Source organism: Manacus vitellinus, unplaced genomic scaffold, assembly GCF_001715985.3.
Source record: "Manacus vitellinus isolate BGI_N305 unplaced genomic scaffold, ASM171598v3 scaffold_18_pilon, whole genome shotgun sequence".
Classification (NCBI taxonomy): Eukaryota; Metazoa; Chordata; class Aves; order Passeriformes; family Pipridae; genus Manacus; species Manacus vitellinus.
The window spans coordinates 6,179,744-6,201,628 of record NW_021939324.1 but is presented as its reverse complement, the minus strand read 5'-3'; the positions used below and the strand labels follow the sequence as shown (position 1 = coordinate 6,201,628).

Sequence of the window (21,885 nt, the reverse complement as noted above, 5' to 3'; positions counted from 1 at the left end):
TCCTCCTGGGATTTTTCGTGGTGATTCTGTATTGGTGATGCTTAGAAACCCTTAAGCATTTCTTCGTACTGCTTTCCCTAGACTCTACTGCTAGAGATGGCTCTTTTTGTGATATTCAGCCTTAGGTAATAATCTCACAACTCTTAACAGGAATGACTTTTGACAACATGAATAATATTTTGGGTACCACTTAATTACCTTGTTGGACAAAAGAACTCATGTTTGCTCTAGTGGAGTGTGAGAATCAAACTGTTAAATTCCAGATTAGGTTTCTGACTTCACTTCAGTTTTGAGGAACAGTAAAGAATTAAAAGATACAATGGGCATGAGGACAGAATATTATTAAGAAGACTTTGGAGTAGTGTGAAGTGCTCTGTATTAATGATTCAGGTGTATAGGACAAAATGCCCAGAGGTATTGGGACGCAGTGTCAGCCTCTGGGTTCTAGAGGAAAGCTGTTCACTGGGATGGGAGAAAGGCTAGTGTTCAGGACGTATAATTTCCTTCAAATGTGAGACAGAAGAACAATATTTGACTGAGAACAGCTCATAAAGAGAGCATGGACAGTGAATCCTGTGACTACTCCCTGTGGTAATTGTCCTCTTTTCTAAGGTCATAAATGAGATACAGTACCTTGGTTCAGCACCTATAACATCAAACTCCCAGTATCAATACAGGCTGGGGGATGAACTAATCAAGAGCAGCTCTGCCAAGAAGGACTTGGGCATGCTGGTGGATGACAGGCTGATCGTGAGCCAGCAGTGTGTGCTCACAGCCCAGAAAGCCAATTGTATCCTGGGCTGCATCAAAAGCAGCGCGGCACAGTGAGTAGTCATGAGGGATGTGATTCTGTCCCTCTGCTCTGCTCTGGTGAGACCCCACCTGGAGCACTGCGTCCAGTTCCAGGGTCCTCAGCACAGGAAAGACATAGACTTGTTGGAGCAAGTCCAGAGGAGGACACCAAGATAGTTAGAGGGTTGGAACACCTCTTCTATGAGGAAATATTGAGAGAATTGGGATTGTTCAGTCTGGAAAAGAAAAGGCTTAGGGGTGAGCTAATTGCAGCCTTCCAGGACCTGAGAAAAGCCTACAAGAAAGATGGAGAGGGACTTTTTACAAAAGCATGTAGTAACAGAACAATGGGGCTTCAAACTGAAGTGTGGTAGTTTTAGATTTGATATTAGGAAGAAGTTCTGTAGGGTGAGGGTGGTGAGACACTGGAGCAGGTTGTCAGGAGAAGCTGTGGATTCCTCATGTGTAGAAGTGTTCAAGGCCGGGTTGGATGGGGCTCTGAGCAACCAGGTCCAGGGGAAGGCATCCATACCCCTGGCAGTGAGGTTGGAATTAGGTGATCCTTAAGGTCCTTTCCAACCCAACCATTCTCTGATTCTATGAACTGAAAGAGTACATTTTGAAAAATAGTTGGCCAACTTGTTATTATAGATATCCTTTTCATGTTTCTTCTTTCTCCTTTCCCTTTGGACAAAAGTTTCCATTTTATGAACTGTCCTTGAATTTTTATGATGGACAGATCCTGCACAGATCATAAAAATTCCTCCATGCACTTTTTTTCCTTCCATGCTTCATTTTACTGCCTTAATGAGGAGAATTCTTCAGGAGGTTCCATTGAGTAGAGAGGAGTTGAAGGATTACTGTTTTAAGATTGCTTGTCCATAATTATTTTTCTTGTATGGAAGAAATATTTTATCTTAATACTCTCCCCTTCCAGATTCTTATAGAGAGAATATAAAAAGTAATTGATTTGTCCTTTGTGCTCTTTCCCCACACACTGCCTGTTCTTAACTGGCATTATGGAGAACCTGATATTTCATTGTTTCAGTTTACTTTCCCAAAATGGAGGAAAGTATACTAGATGCTTATAATTAATGTTTAGTCTTTTGGACTATAAATGTACTATTCTTTTGTCTTAGAATTTTAAAATTTGAGTTGCAAACCAACTCTGCCTTAGAGAAAAGGTTTATCTCTCAAGCTGAGTAGCCCAGTCACGTGAGATCTTAGTCCTGCTGGTGAAATGGTAAGACTTGGAGGACAAATCTCTCCAAGGAAAAGGAGCAGGCAAATCCTGTGGATCAAAATCTGGTTAATTGCACAGCTTGTGTCAACAGACGTTTGACTTTTAATACCACTTTGATTTTTGTCCGTGACAACTGGAGAAAGGCAGATATTGCATCCATTTTAAAAGAAGGCCAGTTAGCCTTATTTCAGTCTGTGGAAAAGAGGGGACAGTCCTCTTGGAAGTGCTGGCCAAGTGGAGATCATTTGGAATAGCCAGAGTAGAATTTTTTCCAACAGAAAATCATGCCTTGCAAGCTTGTCTGCCTTTTGTGATAAAATTATTATTTCTGTGGCCAAGGGGAGAGCAAAAGATGTAATTTACTTCAACATGTAAAATATCTTTTTTCTGCACCCCATAGTATCCTGTCCCAGTCTGACAGTTCTTGTAGTAATCTGAGTGGATGGGCAACTAGGTGGGTTTAGAAAAAACCAAAAGATTGAATGATCTTGCTCAGAGGATAGTGGTTACGCTGTCTGGAAAGTGATAACATGCAGGGAACTGCGGGGATGTATCCTGGTACCTGTACTGTTCAGTGTCTTAAGCAACAGTGTGACAGTGGCAATACAGGGCACTCTTGACAAGCGTGCAGACACACTAAATTGATCAAAATTTGAGGGTACTGCAAGTCAGAGAGACCTGAACAGTCAGGAGGAATGGATGATAGGAGACTCAAGAACGTAAAGGTGGAAAAATGCAGAGTTTTCTTGCACCTGGGAAGGCAGAGCCCTTTGCAGCAATGTTGGTTAGGAAGTGGCTCTGAGGAGAAGGATCTGTGGGTGTTGATAAAACAGCAAAGTGAACAGGAGCCACTATGTAATGAAGATGAACAGTATTCAGGTTGTATAAAAGGGAGGAAAATTGGGGAAAGTGATTTATTCTCAGTTAGTAAGCATTAATTAGGCTTCATCAAGAATACTAGATTCCACCGACCCACTCAAAAACGCACCCCCCCTCCTAACCTCAACACACAAAAGAGAGACTCATAGAGTGAATTTCACAGAGGGGCAGAAAATTGGTTCTTTGGATTGCATTTATAAGCTTAAATTTTCAAATACTTGTTAAAGCATTAATTGCTTTAACAAAACAACAAAAAAGGAAAAGCACCAAGTGTTAAAATTTAAAATGTTTTGGATTTCCTAACCACTATTTCCTAAATAATTACTCTAAGGTGTATTTTGAAGGTGAAGAGTGGGTTGACTTGGATCTTGAGGGTCTTCTTTGGTTTCCCAGAACATAAACTGTATCTTCAGTATTTGTAACAGTGACCTTTCTGTAATAAACATGCGGACTTGGAACCACAGAGTCTTTTGACTTACTTTCTAGGGGGGTGATATTTTGAAATGTTTTGAAGCTTAATTTCTTCTCACTGAGGAAAGTAATTCCAAAGAGAAGAGGAAGAACAGAAGAAACAAACTGAAGTGCAGAAAGGCAAACAGTGGTTGGGTGGGTGATGAGCACAATATTAGGGAAAGCGTCATGAAAATAATAAAAAAAAAAAGTAGTAGTGTTGAAATATATGTATACATTTAAAAGAATCATGGAGGATGGAAAAGAGCTCCTGAGATTGGTGAAGCAGGATCAGCTGGAGCAGACTGCTTAGAACTATATCAAGTTGAGTTTTGAATATCTTTATGAGAAGAGACTCAACAAGCTCCTGAACAGTCACCATAAAAATAAAATTCACTCTGGCTACACAAAATACATGTTTCATATGTTTATACCTCTTATCCTAGCAGAGGGCACTATTTAGAGGAGTCTGGCTCCCTGTTTATACATGGGTGAGAGCCATCCACACACAAGTTTTCTGTTCTCCAGAGTAAACATCCTGTATCAAAGATTTTCCAGTTCCCTAATAATTTTTATGTCCTTTTCTAGAACCACTCCTATAATCCCATGTCTATGTTCCCTGGGGAGCCTAGGCTTGGCCTAACCAGTGCTAAGTTGTGAGGAACATTCGCCTTCCCTCTACCTGCTGGCAATGCTGCTCCTAACGTAGTCCAGGAGGCTGTGGGCCTTCTGTGCTTGCAAGGGCACATAGCTGGATTATGGTTGTTGTTTATATGTTCCTCAAGGTCTATATCTACCAAGCTGCTCTCCAGTAAGTGCTCCATAACCTAATCCTTCACTGGGGCTAATTCTTCCTTGCTCTGGGCGTTCCTTCTAGTCTCAGTGTCCTTGGATCTCTGAACGTTGGTCTTAGAAGTAAACAATTAAGGCAAAGAAAGGGCCGAGTACCTTGGCTTTTTCTGTTTATTGTCATCAAGGGCCCTTCTATATTTAGCAGTGGGCTCTCATTTTCTGTAGTTTTCCTTTCCTGTTTTTATTTATTGCCCTTCACATCTCTTGCCAGATTCAAGTCAAAGTAGACCTTGGCTTTCTCAACCCTATGCCTACACGGTAAGACAGGAACTCTGTACCTCCCCCTGCCTTGGGTCAGCTGTCCTGACTTCCATCTCTTACACCTTTCCTTTTTATATCTCAGGTTGGTATGGGAGCTCCCTACTCATCTGTGCAGGCTTCCTGCTGCCTTTGATTTCCTGCACGTGGTGATAGACCATTTTTGAGCTTGGAGGGGGTGATCCTTAAATATCAACTGTCTCTACTGGGCCCTTCTCTGTATGGTATCTAGTAGGATTTTTCTAAGCAGATCTCTGAAGTGATTGTGGAAGCTCATGATGCATGTGTGCTGCATCTACTCTCTGAAAAAATCTGTATAGGAACTTTTAACCTCTTCTCGTAAGAATCACCTATTAGTAGCTCTGCTTTTTCCTAATGTGAAAGAGCTTATTGAGTAGTCCAGATGCCTGGAATAATGTCTGGAACAGACTCTGCATTGTTCTGTGTGTTGCAGTTCAGTCCACAAACACATAGAGAAGTGTACTGAGCTTAGACCATGCTCTGTGATGCCAAGGACAGCTCCTGTAGCTTTGTTTTTCATACATGAAGCCTTTGGGATACCATCTTTGTGGGTCTTCAACCAGCTCTTTTTACCTCGTTCTTCTTGGCTGTTCAGGTGTTAACATCTGTGGGTTTGAACTTGGATTTGGAAGCCATAGATGCCAACTGAACGTTTGTGGTAGTGCCTTGATCCTGAGTACAGGAAGGGAGCAGTTGGGTGTTGGCACAGGGAGGTCTGGGAGTGGACAAGGGCGTTTCTGCAGCACCACGGACAGGGCCACCCTCCCGAGGCTCCATCTCATCTCTGTGTTTGTGGCGTGGGGCAGTGACTTGCTTGGAGTCAATGAGGCTCTGACAGTGTTGCCGACTGTTCTCTCAGGCCAGTGCTTTCCCCAGCTACTACCTGCTTTACAGATCCCAGGCTAAGGAAAAAAGGGTTGTTCCTGCATCCAAGTCTGTGCTTTCAGAATCTGGCATCATGAACTATAATACATTGTTTTGTAAATGCATCAAGCATCACATCTACTACTGAGATGAAAAAAAAGCAATATCCTACCTGTGTTGTGTGTATATCCACAGTATGAATTTGTAGGTTTGGGAGTTAGCAGTGTGTGTTTTGGTCTTAAAGACCTTAAAAATTAATTTTAGATTATGAAACTTTTGATGGTAAGGACTTCAACATGTCCTATAAAATTTTTTTTTAATATTTTTTGTTGTTTAAATACTAGTGTTATGTATGTTGAGAGAGTAGTAGTAACTCTTCGCGTAGTTTAGAAGTTGTTCTGTGTCTTTGTCTTTATAGTGGCTTGTGTAACAAAAGAAAACTTGAATTAAAAGCAGAGCTACTACTGTCCCATTTTGTAACTGTGTATTTTTATTTTCATGATAAAGCAAATGGGTGTAGAGTATTCTGAAAAAATCTTGAAAATATTGTCCATTTTTTCTGCATGTGTACAATCAAAAATAAAAGAACCTCTATGTAATTGTGTAACCTAGCAGAATTTGGTCAAATTATCAAGGTAGTGTACTGTCTTCATCTGGGAAGATTTTGTAAGTCACCTTTGAAACAAACCTGTTTAAAATCAAATCTCTAGTCATGTTTGGTGAGAGTCATAATTGTTTTATGAGTATGTTTTAGCCTTTCATCCATTTCTGTAGACAATTGGTGTTTGCAGTTTGTTGAAATTACAGTTTTGTCAAAGTTACAGTTATTGTTTAAATGTAAATTTAAAGTAGTAATCTTCACATTGCAATATTTTATATCAGGTTGAGATCATCTCCTTTTAATGTCTTTTGAAATATGCATGCTGTTAAATACGTTTGCTTTAATTTCAAAGTATTCTTTTGACTGATAGTAACTTAGAGTGAATATGATGAATTAACATCACAACAGTTCTTTCTTTTCTATAGAGCTCATTTGTTGCAATAGAACATATTTGATTCTCTAGCTTAATGTTTTTATAAATTTGATAAACAATTGTTCATAAGCTCAGTTCAGGAACACAGTTTCTCTAGTTTCAAAGGCAAAGAAAAATGTTTTTAAAAAACAGTCCTCACTTTATGAAGTGTGTATTGAGGATGTCAGGATACAAGTTCATGCAGCTCTTAAATGTGAAGGCACGAAGTGTGAAGGTGCAATGTAATGCTGTTGATTGGTACGTACACTAGACATGGACTCCAGCAGCTCAACCGCTTCTAAGGAGATGATATTTGAAGTTCTAACAAGCATTTTGAATGCTAATATTGAAAATATTGTGTATTTTTTTGAACAAGTTATTCAACTGTTGTTTGATCACGCAGAAGGAAAACTGTGCTGGAAACTTCGCAAATCAGAATAGAGGCTGATTGACCGTGGGTTGTAAACAAAGTGTTACATATGAAAAGATAGACACTGCAAGTCGTAGGAAATCTGGTCCTATTTTGATATTTATATTGTTTGTTAACTGTATTTGAACATTTGGAGAGAGTAGCTGACATTATATTCTTGTAGGGTTTATTCTGTGGCTGTTTCTACTGACCTGGACAGTACCTCTTGACAATCACCATAGAGGCTGATAATGAATTAGTTGTCTCTGGTAAACATGACTTAGTGTGACTAAGGTTTTCCTCTTAGGGGGCCTTAAGATAAATTGTCATTAGACACTTTTCCTTGTAATTCTTAGTGTGAATATAACTTTTCTGTATATTTTGCTCCCCTCTTTTTATTCAGCGTTGTATTTTGACTCTTCCTGTGTGTTGAAATATTTTTTTGTAATTTCATTATGGTAAAGTGGTAAAACCAAAGAATTCCAGACTGAGATCTGACAATTGTAATTGAGTCTCTCAGACAATAAGAACTGATGAAGTTCTTATGTAACTGTCCAGCTGCTTTTATTTTCTGGAAAGCTAACCTTTGAAATATCCAGGATAATACCCAGTTGTCACACATCTAATAAACTGTGATTTTGTGTGTTTAAAGCATTTGGCAACATGAAGGTTAAAAAAAGAGGAAGTGTGTGTGGGGAAGGTGCAGATATAAGAAGGTTCAGTTGAAGATTTCTCTCTGGCTGTGACTAACCAACCTAAAAGGAAGGCTCGCGTTAGGAATTCTGTTGTATTGAAGAGTCTGAGTCTGTTTTGGGTTTTAATTCTTCTAAAGGGTTTAGTGTACTTACTTGAAATACTCTGCATAATGTATACTGTTATTTTTGGTATGGTAAGGTGAAGAAATGAGTAAAGGTTATACTTCTTGTCTATGTTTGACAGTGTAATATAATCACAATTTTATTAGATAACCACAATTTGAAAATCAGATGATACATAGCCTGGTCATTATTAAAGCTGTTGTATGTGTAGTGCAGCAAAAGAATTAGTCTTTTAAGAGTAACCGGCTGAACAGAATTTTTTAGCTTTGGTGAGGCTTAACCATTTATTATTAGCCATGATTTTTCACAATGGTAGTTAATCTTCCTCTGTGGTTCCAGATACATAACTGTGATGTTTGATGGAACATACCAGCTTTGTAACATTATTTGATAGTAGTATTTGCTTGCCTCTAGCATAACTTATAATAGAAAATAAAATGTTTTCTCTGGTTCAAGTACTGAATATACTTTAGGAAAAACTTAGTCTGAAAGTTGCTTTCTGAATGCCCTTATCCCAAAAGAAAAATACAGGACAAAAAGAGAAGGAATGTCTACCATGACATAATATGGGATAGAGAAATGATGAATTCCATCTGTTTAATCAGTACTACCTAGATACAGGAATAGTATTGCTAGTCAGTAGGATTGCAGCGCTATGAAAGAAAAATATGCTACCAATTGTTAGTGCCATTCAACTGAATTTTTTTTTATTGTTATTTTAAGAGTTCTGTGTTTCCTAGTATTAATTAGAGCATTTGCTGTATTAAAAAAGTATATTGCTCCTCAACACTTTGAGGTTGAGATAACTTTTTCTAGATGATATTTATAGTGAAGTTTATGATAAGAGTCTGTGCTTCTGCATACTTCACAAAAACTTTTTGCCGTGTTGCCTTTTGGAACACTTACATAATTGAACCAACTTATAAATATTTTCATGGTATATTTTAAGAAAACAATGTGATAATCCTTGCCATTAAAAGTAATTTTAATAGTTCAAATTGGCAGTGGAATTTACTCCTAATAAATGTTCTGCTGAGCTCCGGTTTGGCTTGTTTCCCAAAGATGTGAATAGCAGTAACACGAATGTCTGTAAAATTTTGGCTACAGCTGTTTGGTGTTTTGCCACCCTCCTTGTTGACCATGAACTGCATGTGTTTGGTGTTTTGCCACCCTCCTTGTTGACCATGAACTGCATGCAGAGAATTACAGGTGATGATAAACTTTCTTTGATAACTACTTGTTAGTTTTCTGTGGAAAACACAGGAAGAAAAGGGGGGCAAATTGAAGTTTAACCGCTCTAAGCCATTAGACAGGAGAGAAAGTATTGTGAGTTTTTCTAGATGCAGTTTTGCTCATAATAGAGATAGTGGTTATAGATTACATGCATTCAATGTTTGCAGAATGCAAAAATTAGTGAAAATATTCTGAAATTTGTCTGAAATTTACTGTAATTAGAGAATATCAGTACCCATCCCTTGACATGGGTAAAGTCATGGTTTTAGCTGCTACACTGAGTATAAAATGGCATTTTAATTATGTGAAAGAAGGCATAATTCTGTAATTTTATTTTAAATTAGATTAACCACCTTGAGTTCTGTTAGAAATAAGTCCTAGAGGAATCAAGCTGGGTAGGCAGTCAAGCAGTGTTACAACAAAGGAAGGTTCTAACATAGATTTGTGGCATTAAAGAGTGCCAAGAAGTGTGTTTTGTTTTGGTTTTAACTTTAAATAATCGAGAAATAACAAAAAATATATGATATTTAATAAAAGACTCTCCAAGGTACGGAATATAACCTGGGAAACATTGATGTTTTGAGAAGCTCAGTCTGTATTTGTTGATTTAGTTTTTCTGCTAAAGATTATATTTACAACTTGTCCTTTCTGTATTTGAATTTATTGAATGTGTATTTATGACTGTAAATTATTGAGTAGGTGTTGTGGATAATTCAAAGTGTCTTTGCATGCTAAATCTGGGAGGTGTTACCCACAATGGCCAGAACCACTGTAAAGTAGTGCCCCCTTAGGGTGCAAATGAAGATTAGCTTAAATAAGTGATTCTCCTGGTCAGGGAAGCAAACTCTTTATCTGATGGATGTATTTGCATTGATGCAGCATTTGTTCAAATAGCCCAAATATTTGAAATTTGCTAGCATTTGCTGTTTATGAGTGTGACCAACAATGGTTAATGATCTTCCTCCAAAACTGCAGGGAAAAAAAAGGGTCAAAATAAATAGAAGTGCCTAAGTAAACAGCTGTTGGTGCTCTTAAAAGACAATTACAGTCAATCAAGACACTAAGAGTCCTCTCAACCCCAGTTCCCTGGAGACCTAAATACTGCAGTGTTCAGGAAGAGCACAAAGTGCTTACAGGTTTTGTGCCTGTGTTTTTTTCCCCTGGCTTAGTTTTTTCCTGCCTTAGTTAGGTTATCATATGTCAGAGTCCAAGAACTGGGAGTCAGCGCAAGGGAAGTGTTGGGAGCAAATGAACTCCCAGACTGAAGCCTGATGTTTCTGGAGATGTTCTGTTGTTTGAGTTGCATATGAATTATTGAATATTAATCTAATACCTTGTTTCCCTACCTGTCTATAGTTTGATTTAGTTTTGCAGCCTAGACCTTTTTTATGGGGATATGCCACCTGGCTGACTTTCTTCCAAAGGATTTTCAAGTCACCTCTGTGATTGTTTCTTACAGATATCCAGTGTTGTTATACTGAGAATTCTACTTAGTTTTAGATTAGGAAGTAAATTGAAAGTATTAGGAGAACAGGCAGTTGAAGAAAGCACAGTATCATCGTAAGGAGGGAGGAAAAGGGAGTGCTTTACAGCTGTCAGTGTCTTTATAGACATTTCTTCCTACATATGTTTACATTTGAATTAGCATTTGTGTAGATACAAAGATATTTTAATAAGAGGAGGCGAAAATCTTTACATTTAATATTTTCTCATCCTTCTCTAGAAGTCTTTTGGCACTGCTGCTGCAGGGTCTTGGAGTAGTTGTTACTACTAATCACTGAGATATGGTTAGCAGATTTTGCACTGAAACCTGACATTAGCGGGACTTCTAACAGTGCATAATTCAGTACGGTACGGTATGTGGCTTTCCAGAATTGAGTTTTAGGTTTCCAAAACAGTTACAAGTCATAGAAGGACTTTTTAAACTTTCTGTTGCTTTTCTTGCTCTGTGAGTTTGATTATGATCTGTCTTGTAAGTCACATTTCTGGTTCATTTCTGACACTAAATGTTCATAATAACATTTGAAATGCTGTATTCCAAAAGATACACTTTCGTCTGGTCTACTGTGTTCAGCCAAAAAAACATTCTGAGGTTTTACAAGTGGAATTAAGCCATTATGGATGGCTGTCAGTAAGGACATACTCAGCTGCCAGACGGTCTGAGGGTAATGGAGTAGTCTTTTCTTTAAGCAAGCCCTACATATGTACTTTATTTTTTTCTTAGGAGTTACAGTACTAGACTGATTTTTGTATGTGAATTGAAATAAAGTATCTTATCAATGATGAAAAAAATACTACTTATATTTTTCTTATTGCTTAGAATTCATAAAGTACAGAATCTAGATCTGAGGAACTAAGTTGAATGTACTTTTTATTCTTTTTGTTTTTCAGAGGCCCAGAAGACACAATAAATGATTGTAAAATCCTTTTTATAGAGGAAATGTACAAGATTGAAAAGCCAGGAGCCTATCCATTGACATTTGGGGATGGAGATTTCAAAAGTATGCATGTTTTAAATTATCTGAATATAAATACAAATTGAGTGATGTTTCTTTAAAAAAAAAACAGAAGTATTAGTATTCAGAGTTAGTAATAATAATTGTTTTGTGTTCAGGAAAGTAATAACATAGAATCCTTTTTAGATTTCTGTTCTAAAAGTATAGCTACTGTAAGATGGCTCTATTACTTGCTATATTCAAAAACTGGTAACAGCTTACTGCTATCAGTCATAAGCAGTGAAAAAGGGAAGCCGCTGATAATGTTCTAAACGAACAGTGCTAAACGAATTTATAGACTCATTTAAGTTCCTAGAGAGGTGTTTAGGTCACCAAATTGCTATTGCAATTGACATATCATTTCAACTTTTAATAAATTAATAAATGCCAAAGATAGAATCAGTCTGTAGTGATGCACTTTTACTCTGTCATTATCTCAGAATTTAAAAAAAAAAAAAAAAAAGATAAGGAACTAAGGGACTTTGTGCCAAAGTTGCTTGTACCATGAACAAAAAAGGATACTTAATTTTTGTATAAGTTAGCCCAGCATGATCTTCTAAAAAATTAACCATTTCAGACCTCCTTCCCACAACCACAGGACAGTGTTAGTTGCAGTTTCTCTAAAAAGTAACATGACATTTTATCCTAAGCTTGAAAGCATATTAAAGTTAGGAGTGGTAAGTGTTTGTGATAGCAACACTGAGAGACTGAACTGCAGGTATACTAGTAGGTATTAGATATTATTCTGTGTTACACTCCTGACTCCAAGGCAATTTTCAGAACCTTTGTAGGTGGCTCTCAGTGTGCAAGAACTAGTTTGCATGTTTATTTGCCGCCATTTAAAAAAAATCACTCTTTTTCAGAGGAGCAAATACCATTCTCTGTGGTATTCTTAAAAGTAAAGATATCATTTTCTTAACTGTTAGTTTTTCATTATTTGTGAATTACTGTACTAAGATTACTAAAAAAAGAAAGTGAACCTGTTTTACTATTCTGTTTTACTTTTTCTTAGTCACACTAAGAGATCTTTGCAATATCTTTAAGAATGTATTCATTTTAGAAATTGCAGTGTGAGAAAATTAAAAATCTACAAGTACTGGTTTGCATTTACATACTATTTATTTTGCAAGTCTAATTGTTTATGCAACATTTTAAATGGCATAAAAAATTATTACGATTCATTTGGTTCTTCCTCGCAGCTACTGTGTAATGAATTAATTTTTTTAATTCTGTGTTGCGGAAATGAGTGATTATTACTGACTACACATAATTGTCTACAATGGTGCCATTTGATCTGGCGTGAGTATTTATTTGTCATACAGTCATGTAGGTTGCAAAAGACCCTTAAGACCATTAAGTCCAACTGCTAACCCAGCACTGCTAAGTCCACCACTAAACCATGTCCCTAAGTGCCACATCCACATGAAGACTTCAGGGACAGTAATTCCACCCCTTCCTTGGGCAGACTGCTCCAATGCTTGACCATTCTTTCAGTGAAGCGGTTTTCCTAATATCCATTCTAAATGAGACCATTTCTGCTTGTCCTGTTGACTGACCCACACCTCACTACAGCCTTCTTTCAGGTCATTGTAGAGAGCAAGGTCTCAGGTTCCCTGAGCTAGACAACCCCAGCTCCGTCAGCTGCTCCTCATCGTACTTGTGCTCCAGACCCTTAACCAGCTTTGTTACCCTTCTCTGGACTCACTCAGCACCTCCATGTCCTTCTTGGAGTGAGGTGCCCAAAACTGAACACAGGATTTTTTGGGGTGGCCTCACCAATCGGTATACTTTTTACACTGATTGCCACATTTAGTTTCGAAGTCAAGATCTTCATTGTCACTTACAGCTCTTCTCTCCTGTTTTGACAGCTGTTTCCTTATTTGTAACCTCTTTGCTTAAACTACTCATACATTGACATCTATGTAGAGATTTACGCCCCTTTGTATGTTTTATTTAATTTTGTTCTTGGTCTTAATTTTATTAATTTCAGGATATTGTTTATAAACTTTTGTAGATAAATGCCACTCATAAATATAATATTTAAAAATGTAACCCTGAAGACTTAATTAATCTGGGAATTCAGCCTTGTTTCTTGAACTGCTCTTCTTCCTGATGCCAACTTTCTCATCACTCAAGTCCACTTGTGTGATTCTGATTTTTTGGCCAGGTCAACTGTCTTGCCTTTGTTTGCATATGCACAGCATCAGCTGAGCTGTATGACATAACCACCAGTATACCCTTTCCCTCTGGTCTGTCCTTATGACACCATTTGTACTGTGTATTGCAAAAAGTTTAAATATATATACATATACACACACATCTGTAAACCCACAACTCCCTTCACTTATATACTATGGAAAGATGCAGGTTTTTATTACAACAACAGCAGCTGAAATTCAAATAAATTGTTTGCTTTAAATACTCTATGAGTTTGTTGTAAGCACAATCAGAAGATACACAGGCTGTATTTTAGTCCATATTAAGCTACTGTCCATGCCCTCTCCAAAAAATAGAATGCCTACTGTGGAAATAATCTTCATCAGATAAGCAGTGTAGACTGACTATGCAGAAAAACTGTTATTCCTTCAGCATGGCCACATATTAGTTAGGTTTTTTATGTGTAAAGTGATGTCAATGTACGTCTATGTCAATATACATTTAGCAGTTATAATTAAAAATAGTTATTTTCTAATTATTTAATGGAAATTAAATTGTACAGCTGAGGAAAAGAGTAAGGCTAAACCTATCAGAAAATTATATCAGAAATATAGAAATCTAAGATGACACATACTTGTAAATACATTGCATTTATATGCAAAATGTACATAAGACCTAGATTCAAAAATATCCACATATATTACTTCCGTTAGAATCCAAATTTGTGCTATGAACCTATGATAACTCCCAAGGAGAATCCCGGGAACTACAGGACTGCCATTCTGACCTTGGTGCTGGGGAAGGTCACAGAGCAGATCATCTTGAGTGCCTCCATGCAACATGTACAGGACAAGGAGGGGATTAGGCCCAGGTAGCAGGGTTTGTGAAAGGCAGGTCCTGCTTGACCGATCTGATCTCCATTTATGAGAGGCTGACTCACCTAGAGGATGAGGGAAAGGCTGTGAATGGTTCTACCTGGACTTTAGTGAATGAAGCCTGTGACACCATTTCCCACAGCATTCTCTTGGAGAAACTGGCTGCTCAGAGCTTGGATGGGTAAGAATCCAGCTGGATGGCTGGGTCCAGAGAGTGGTGGGGAATGGAGTTACATCCAGCTGGCAGCCGGTCACCGATGGTGTTCCCCAGGGCTCAGTACTGGGCCAGTTGTATTGAGTATCTTTATTGATTATCTGGATGAGGTAACTGAGTGCACCTGCAGCAAGTTTGCAGACACACCAAGTTGGGTGGGTATGTTGATCTACTGGAGGATAGGAAGGCTCTGCAAAGGGTTCTGAACACATTGGATCAATGGACTGAGGCCAATAGTATGAAGTTCAACAAGGCCAGGTGTCAGATCCTGCCCTTGGGTCACAACAAGGCCGGGCAGCACTACAGGCTTGGGGCAGAGTGGCTGGAAAGCTTTCCTGAGGAAAAGGACTTGGGGGTACTGGTTGACAATGGCTGAACATGAGCCAGCAATGTGCCCAGGGGGCCAAGAAAACCAATGGCATCCTGGCCTATATCAGAAATAGTGTGTCCAGTGGGACCAAGGGAAGTGATTGTCCTACTGTACTTGGCACTGGTGAGGCCACATCTCAAGTACTGTGTTCGGTTCTGGGCTCCTCACTGCAAGAAAAGCATTGGGGTTCTGGAGCATGTCCAGAGAAGGCAAACAAAGCTGATGAAGAGTCTGGAGCAAAAGTCCTGTGAGGAGTGGCTGAGGGAGCTGGGATTGTTTAGCCTGGAGAAAAGGAAGCTTGAAGGACCTGAGAGACCTTATCACTCTACAACTACCTGAAAGGAGGTTGTAGTGAGATGGAGATCAGTCTCTTCTCGCAGATAACAAGGGACAAGGAAGCAGGAAGTGGTCTTAATTTGCACCAGGGGAGGCTTAGGTTAGATATTAGGAAAAATTCTCCATGGAAAGGTTTGTAAAGTGTTGGATCAGGCTGCCCATGGAAGTGGTAGCCTCACCATCCCTGGTAGTGTTCTAAAGATGTGAATATGGCATTGGGTTTAATGCTGAACATGATGTGGTGCTAGGTTGACATTTAGACTTGATGATTTTAAAGGTCTTTTCCAACTTTGTTGGTTCTATGATTCTGTGATGAATTACACTGCTCAGGTTGGTGGGATCTACAACCTTGTTGAGGGTACACTCAATCCCACTATGTATGTCTCTGAGGAATGTATAAAATAATATTGGACCAGTATGGACCCTTGAAGAACACAGCTTCTTACTAGTTTACACTTTTACATTGAGCCACTGGATATGGACCATCCAGTCTTTGGATGTAGCCATCTGACTAAGTCCTTATCCATCTAAGAGTTCATTCATCAAACTCATCTCTCTTCAATTTATCAGCAAGAATATAAGAAGGATATAAAGCTCTTTGAGACTGTCCAAAGGAGGGCCCTGAAGATGGTGAAGGGCCTTGAGGTGAAGCCGTATGAGGAGCACCTGAGATCACTTGGTCTGTTCAGCCTGGAGGAGACTGAGGGGAGACCTCATTGCAGTCTATAACTTCCTTCTGAGGGGAGGAAGAGGAATAGACACTGATTTCTTCTGTGGCATGGTGACCAGTGACAGGACCCGAGGGAATGGCCTGAAGTTGTGTCAGGGAAGTTTTGAGTTGGATATTAGGAATGGTTCTGCACCCAGAGGGTGGTTGGGTGCTGGAACAGGCTCTCCAAAGTGGTCACAGCACCAAACCTGACAGTCCCAGAAGCATGTGGACAATGCTCTCAGGCACATGGTGTGATGGAGTCTCCTGTGTAGGGCCAGCAGCTGGACTTCAGTCATCCTTATGGTTTCCTTCTAGATATTCTAGAATTCTATAACTTTATGTTAAGAATGTTATGAGGAACCAAATCAAAGGCCTTGCAGACAGGTAAATGACATCTGTAGTTCTTCCATTGCCACTGGATTCTGTCCGTTGTAGAGGGCCACTGTACCAATCAGGCACTATTTGCCCTTGGTGAAGCCATGTTGGTTGTCTTTAATCACCTCCTGTCTTACACATACTTTGACATATCTTCTAGGAGTCTCTGTTCTAGGATCTTAATAGACACTGAAGTGAGGCTGACTGGTCAGTAATTCCCAGGGTCCTGCTTTTACTCTTTTCTAAAAAGGGTGAAATATTCCTTTTCTTCCAGTCACTGGGGACTTACCCTGACTGTCATGACTTTTCAGATATGATGGAGAGTGGCTTAGCAACTACATTAACTAATTCTTTGGGTCTCATGGTCTTGTGTATATTTAGGTTTCTCAGGTGATCTTGAACCTGATCTGCTCTTACATTTAGAGGGATTTAATTCCCCAGTTCCTTTCTTGAGGTTCATGGTCTTGAGAGATGTTAGAAGAGTTATTACTAGTGAACACTGAGGCAAAAATGTTGCAGTGTACCTCAGACTTCTTCATGTCAGTTGTCACTAGTTCTGTCTCATTTTGGGGAACAGAGAGGGGATTTTATTTTCTTTAATCTTCCTTTTTGACAAACATGCCTGTAGAAGCCATTCTTGTTATTCTTTGCATGCATTGCCAAATTCAGCTCTAACTGTAACTTAGCTTTCCCAATCCTGTCCCTACAAAACCGGGTAGTGTCTTTATATTCTTCCCGGGATACATGTCCCTGGTTCCATTGCCTGTGCTTTTCCTTCTTATGTTTCAGTTTGGCCAGGAGGTCCTTGCTAAGGTTGGTCTTCTGCCTTCCTTGTCTGAATACTCACAGATGGGAATTGAGAGCTCTTGAGCTCTAAGAAAAGTGTCCTAAAAGAGCTGCCTGTTCTGTTCTGCTCCTTCTTCTGAGGGCAGTTTCCCAGGGAGTCCCATCCACTAATTCCTTAATTAACTAAAAGTTCAGGCTCCTAAAATTCAGGGTACTGACTTTAATCGTTGTTTGGCCTGTTCCCCTCGAGATGGTGAATTCCACCAGGGCGTGATCACTTCAGCCCAGGCTGCCATCGATCTTGACCTCTCCGGTTAGTTAATCGTGACAGTAAGCGACAAGTGCAGTAACACTTCTCCTCTGTCACCTGGCTCTGTGTCACCTGGGTTAAGAAACTATCCTTGATGCTCTCCAAGACTCTCCTGGACTGCTTATATCTTGCCAAGCTGCTTTTCCAGCAGATGTCAGGGTGACTGAAGTCCCCGAGGTGGATCAGAACGTGCCAGAGTGATGCTTCCTGTAGTTGAAGTTAGAAGGTTTTGTCAACAGGCTCCTCTCAGTGGGGTGGCCAGTAATAAACACAAACCATGAGGTTTCCTTTGTTGACTTGCCCTCTTATTTTCAACCACAAGGTCTTGACCTGTTCATTGCTGTTTTTCAAAGACAGGCCTGTGGAATCAGTCCATAGAGGGCAAATCGCCTGTCCCTCCTTCCTTGCCTGTCCCTTCTGAACAGTTTATAGCTACTATTTGGAGTGCTGCAGTTGTGTGATTTGTCCCACAACTTTCAGTGATTGTGATTAGATCATAGCTCTCCAGCTGCACAGTCACTTCCAGTTCCTCTTGATTGTTACCCATGTGTTGGTGTATAGACATATCAGTTGAGCTATCAACTGTGTAAACTTTTTAGAGGAAAAAGCCCTAGTTCCTTTGAGGCATTTCACAGGGTGTTTCCCTATAGGTTTTTAATACATCAGCAGCCCTGACTCTTCTTTGTTAATCAAAACTCCATCCCCTTCCCTCTAGGTCTAGTTGGTTCCATCTTTGAAGATAAGTGTTCTTCAAGGTCCTCCAGAAAGACTGCAGATACAGCACAATACTTGGCATTCTAGTCCCCTTTTCTTATAAGGCTTTCAGTCTGGAGTTTCTCTCCACAGAGATTTTTACACTGATACCTTATGACCACATGGATCAATTTTTCTGTAAATTCCATTCAGTTGGAAAGACATGTTTTTCTTCTGTAGGAAGGGGCTTGGATTTCTGCAAACCTCTTGTCATTAATTTTTTTTCTCAATACACTTAGAACATTAAAATATCCAGAATTCCTCTGGATACATCAAGGATCCACCTCATCTTTCTATTCTAGAATCAACTCCTAAAATAAATATTTACTTTGATTGCTTATGTTGTCCAAGCAAACTAACTTACAAGGAACTGATAAGCTGTACAGCTTCAAAAGGCAACAAAGCTCCATCTGTAGGGAGAATGTGCAGTAGCATGTTGGGAACAGGAGGAAATAAAGATAAGCAGATGATAAGTCATTTTCTTTGTCACTTGTTTGTACAGCAGAAGAAATCTCAGTAGCCTGGATAGTTAAAAAGTTAGAAAAAAAGGCCTTTTCATGAGGGTAGTGTTCATGTTCAGGAATAGTTTTTCCAGTGGATACAGTAATGCACTTTTCTGAGATACATGGCATTTGACATTTCTTTGTTTTTGACAGGAAAGAGTGGCCCAGAATGCAAGCACTGTAGGGCTGATCCAGATAAGGAGTGCCGGTTTTGTTCGTGTTACTTGTGTGGTGGCAAACAGGATGCTCACATGCAACTCCTGTGTGATGAATGTAATATGGCTTATCATATATACTGCCTGAACCCTCCCTTAAGCAAGATACCAGAGGATGAGGACTGGTAAATATACAAGGATGATTTACTTATCTATATTGACATTCTGTACATGGTACCTTCTTGTTATTTGCACCTCATGAGAGACAATACTGAAGGCATTTTTAAATTCTGTGGTGTTTTCATCCACCTGCTTAATCTAAGGCTTATGTCTTCTGTCAAGAAAATTCTTTTAAATCATTCACAAAGGATTAGTAGTAAGCTTTAATGACCATTAGAGTTTCAAAACTGATATGTTCATTATGATTATTATGTTCTTCTGTGACATTACCTAGTCTGATTGTATTTATCAGCAGTTGTTGTTCCTCAGCATTTTTTTTCAAGCTTCACTGCTTGAGCAATTCTCTCATGCTCATCCCTCTCTTTCCCTTCATTCTCTGTACCTGTTGCTGCCCCTGTGCTCTTCGTTGCCTCTACTACTTTCATTTTTCATGCTATGAAAGGATCACCACCTTGCTACTCTTAATTTCTTATGTCCCTGATTCTGCATGCAGGAAAACAAGTTAACTGGCATTGTTAAGTCTTAATTGTATTTTGAAGTGAATCTGCATGGGCCCATTAGCAGCCCCCTAGGCTATCTTGAGCTTTGTACTAATTTTTTGTCTTTATTGGCTGTCTACAATATACACTGTTCATATTTATCACCTGCCTGTGACTTACATGAGATGCTAATCCTTTATAAGTGAGTAATAAATAGTACTTTATTCTAAAAGCTTTCCATTACATAGACTTCATTAAATGTCTAAGATGTCTATGGATACATTACATGGAATCTGTTTGGACCTTGTGATGTAAAAATCTGTATATGTCCTTTGGAAGTTTCTAACATTCTCTGTGAATTAATAACTCAATCTCCTACACCCTAGTGGATTCTGTAGTGTTTGTTGGTCAGTGCCTGATGGCATGGGTGTTTTCTAGGGCATTTTTTTTCTGAACTACTTTTGTATTTATGTCAATGTATGACTTTAGTGCTTGAGACCTTTAACATTGCTAGATGTTTCTCAGTGTGTACATTTGTCCACAGAGACACTGTTGTTGGAAGTTGATCATTTTCCATGAAACTTCTGCACTGGAAAGAGTTGTATTTACTGGTTTTGGGGGAACTGCTGGCTTGAAACACTATCTAAAAATATTTTCAGTGTCTACTAGAAATACGTATGGGCTATTGGAACTAAAAATAGCATTTATTTGAGTGTTGTCTATGTGCCTTCCACTTCTTGCATATGCAAGAAGTGTTAATTTGGCACAAGTGGTTTATTACTGACTGCAGTCCATAAGCAATATTCAATTGCACCTGCCCTTTGAATATAACATCAGAAGTTCTTTTTTGACTTCCTTCATTCAGAATATTCAGTGGGACCATCTGTCTGGAAGTACATATCTGCTTGGTCCACCCATTCTTCAGTTGCCCCTTACTCAGAACCAGCTCTAATCCAGTACTCCAGTAACAGTAAAGCTCATCTGTTTTCCGGTACTGGTCCCAGGAAAGTTCCTGATAAAATATATATGCTTTGACTCAGTTACCCCCTCCCACAAACCCCCCAAATCCTTTGTTCTGTCCTGAAAACAATTTATTCTCTCTGGTTTATCCTACACCCTCAAGTACACAGAAGGTTTGATAATCATGTCAGGATTCTGACACTGAGATCTCGCCAGCCATCAGGGTCTTTTTGGCTTAACTAGTGTGCTAAGATTATCTTGGCCTGCTGGGTGGTTTCAAATGTTTTTTTAGATTGGCTATTAGTGTTCTATTCTTCACTGGCACCCATTCTTTTTCAAAAACTTCTCATAAAGCACATATTATCCTACATCTATTTCAGAGGACTACAGAGAAAGTTTGAAGAGTAGAAATTATTTTCAAGTGTAGCCATTAATGTTCAGATCCCTTTACCCTCTTCAAATTATATCACTAAAACTGCACTTCCTAAGTCCCTGTGACTGTTTTCCTCCCAGAAGGTTTGATGCTCTGTAGACAATCGTGAGAATTAAATTGACTGATAGCATGGTCTTTAGAGTCTCTCAGGTCATATGTTAAGTGCAATTTAGACCCACTTACGTTTCTGGCCAAAAAATTAGAGAATCATAGAATTGTTTGGGTTGGAAAGGACCTTAAAGATCATCCACTTCTAACCCCCCTGCCATGGGCAGGGACACTTTCCATTAGACCAGATTACTAACAGCCCCATGCAGCCTTGAACGCCTCTGGGGATGGAGAGTTTCCACCCTCTCAGTGCAATCTGTTCCAGTGCCCAACCATCTTCACATTAAAGAATTTCTTACTAAAATCTAATCTAAACCTTCTCTCCTCCAGCTTAAGGGTATTCCCCCTTGTCCTGTCACTACATGCACCTGTAAAAAGTCCCTTTCCAATCCCCCTGTAGTCCCCCTTCAGGTACTGGAAGGTGCTATAAGGTCTCCCTGACGCCTCTTCTCACTGAACAACCCCAAGTCTCTCAGCCTCTCTTCACGGCAGAGGTGCTCCAACCCTCTGATCAACTTGGTGGCTTTCCTCTGGACTTTTTCCAACAAGTCCACCCACATCTTTCTTGTGTTGGGGGCCCCAGGGATGGACACAGGTGGGAACTCACAAGACCAGAATATAGGGGGAGAATCACTTCCCTCAACTTACTGTCCACGCTGCTTTTGATGCAGCCCAGGATAGGGTTGGCTTTCTAGGCTGTGAGCACACTGCTGAGTCACGTTGATGTTCACAAACACCTCCAGGTCCTCCTCAGGATTAGTCTTTGTCTGTTCTCCAAATGATGAATTTCCACAACTTTATTTCATATAATTAAAATGTCTTGAAAAATGGCATTCAAGCTTTTTAGCTTGT

At 39.3% G+C, this 21,885-nt stretch overlaps 1 protein-coding gene across 3 annotated transcripts in view; it reads left to right on the top strand.

Moving 5' to 3' along the window:
• Nucleotides 1-21,885, top strand: part of UHRF2 (ubiquitin like with PHD and ring finger domains 2) — a 79,176-nt gene that overhangs the window by 36,726 nt on the left and 20,565 nt on the right. For all 3 annotated transcript variants that reach the window (XM_018070268.2, XM_018070269.3, XM_018070270.2), the window contains exons 5-6: nt 11,224-11,333; nt 18,872-19,058. In XM_018070268.2, the coding sequence (XP_017925757.1) occupies nt 11,224-11,333; nt 18,872-19,058 (297 nt within the window). The remainder of the gene's footprint in view (nt 1-11,223; nt 11,334-18,871; nt 19,059-21,885) is intronic.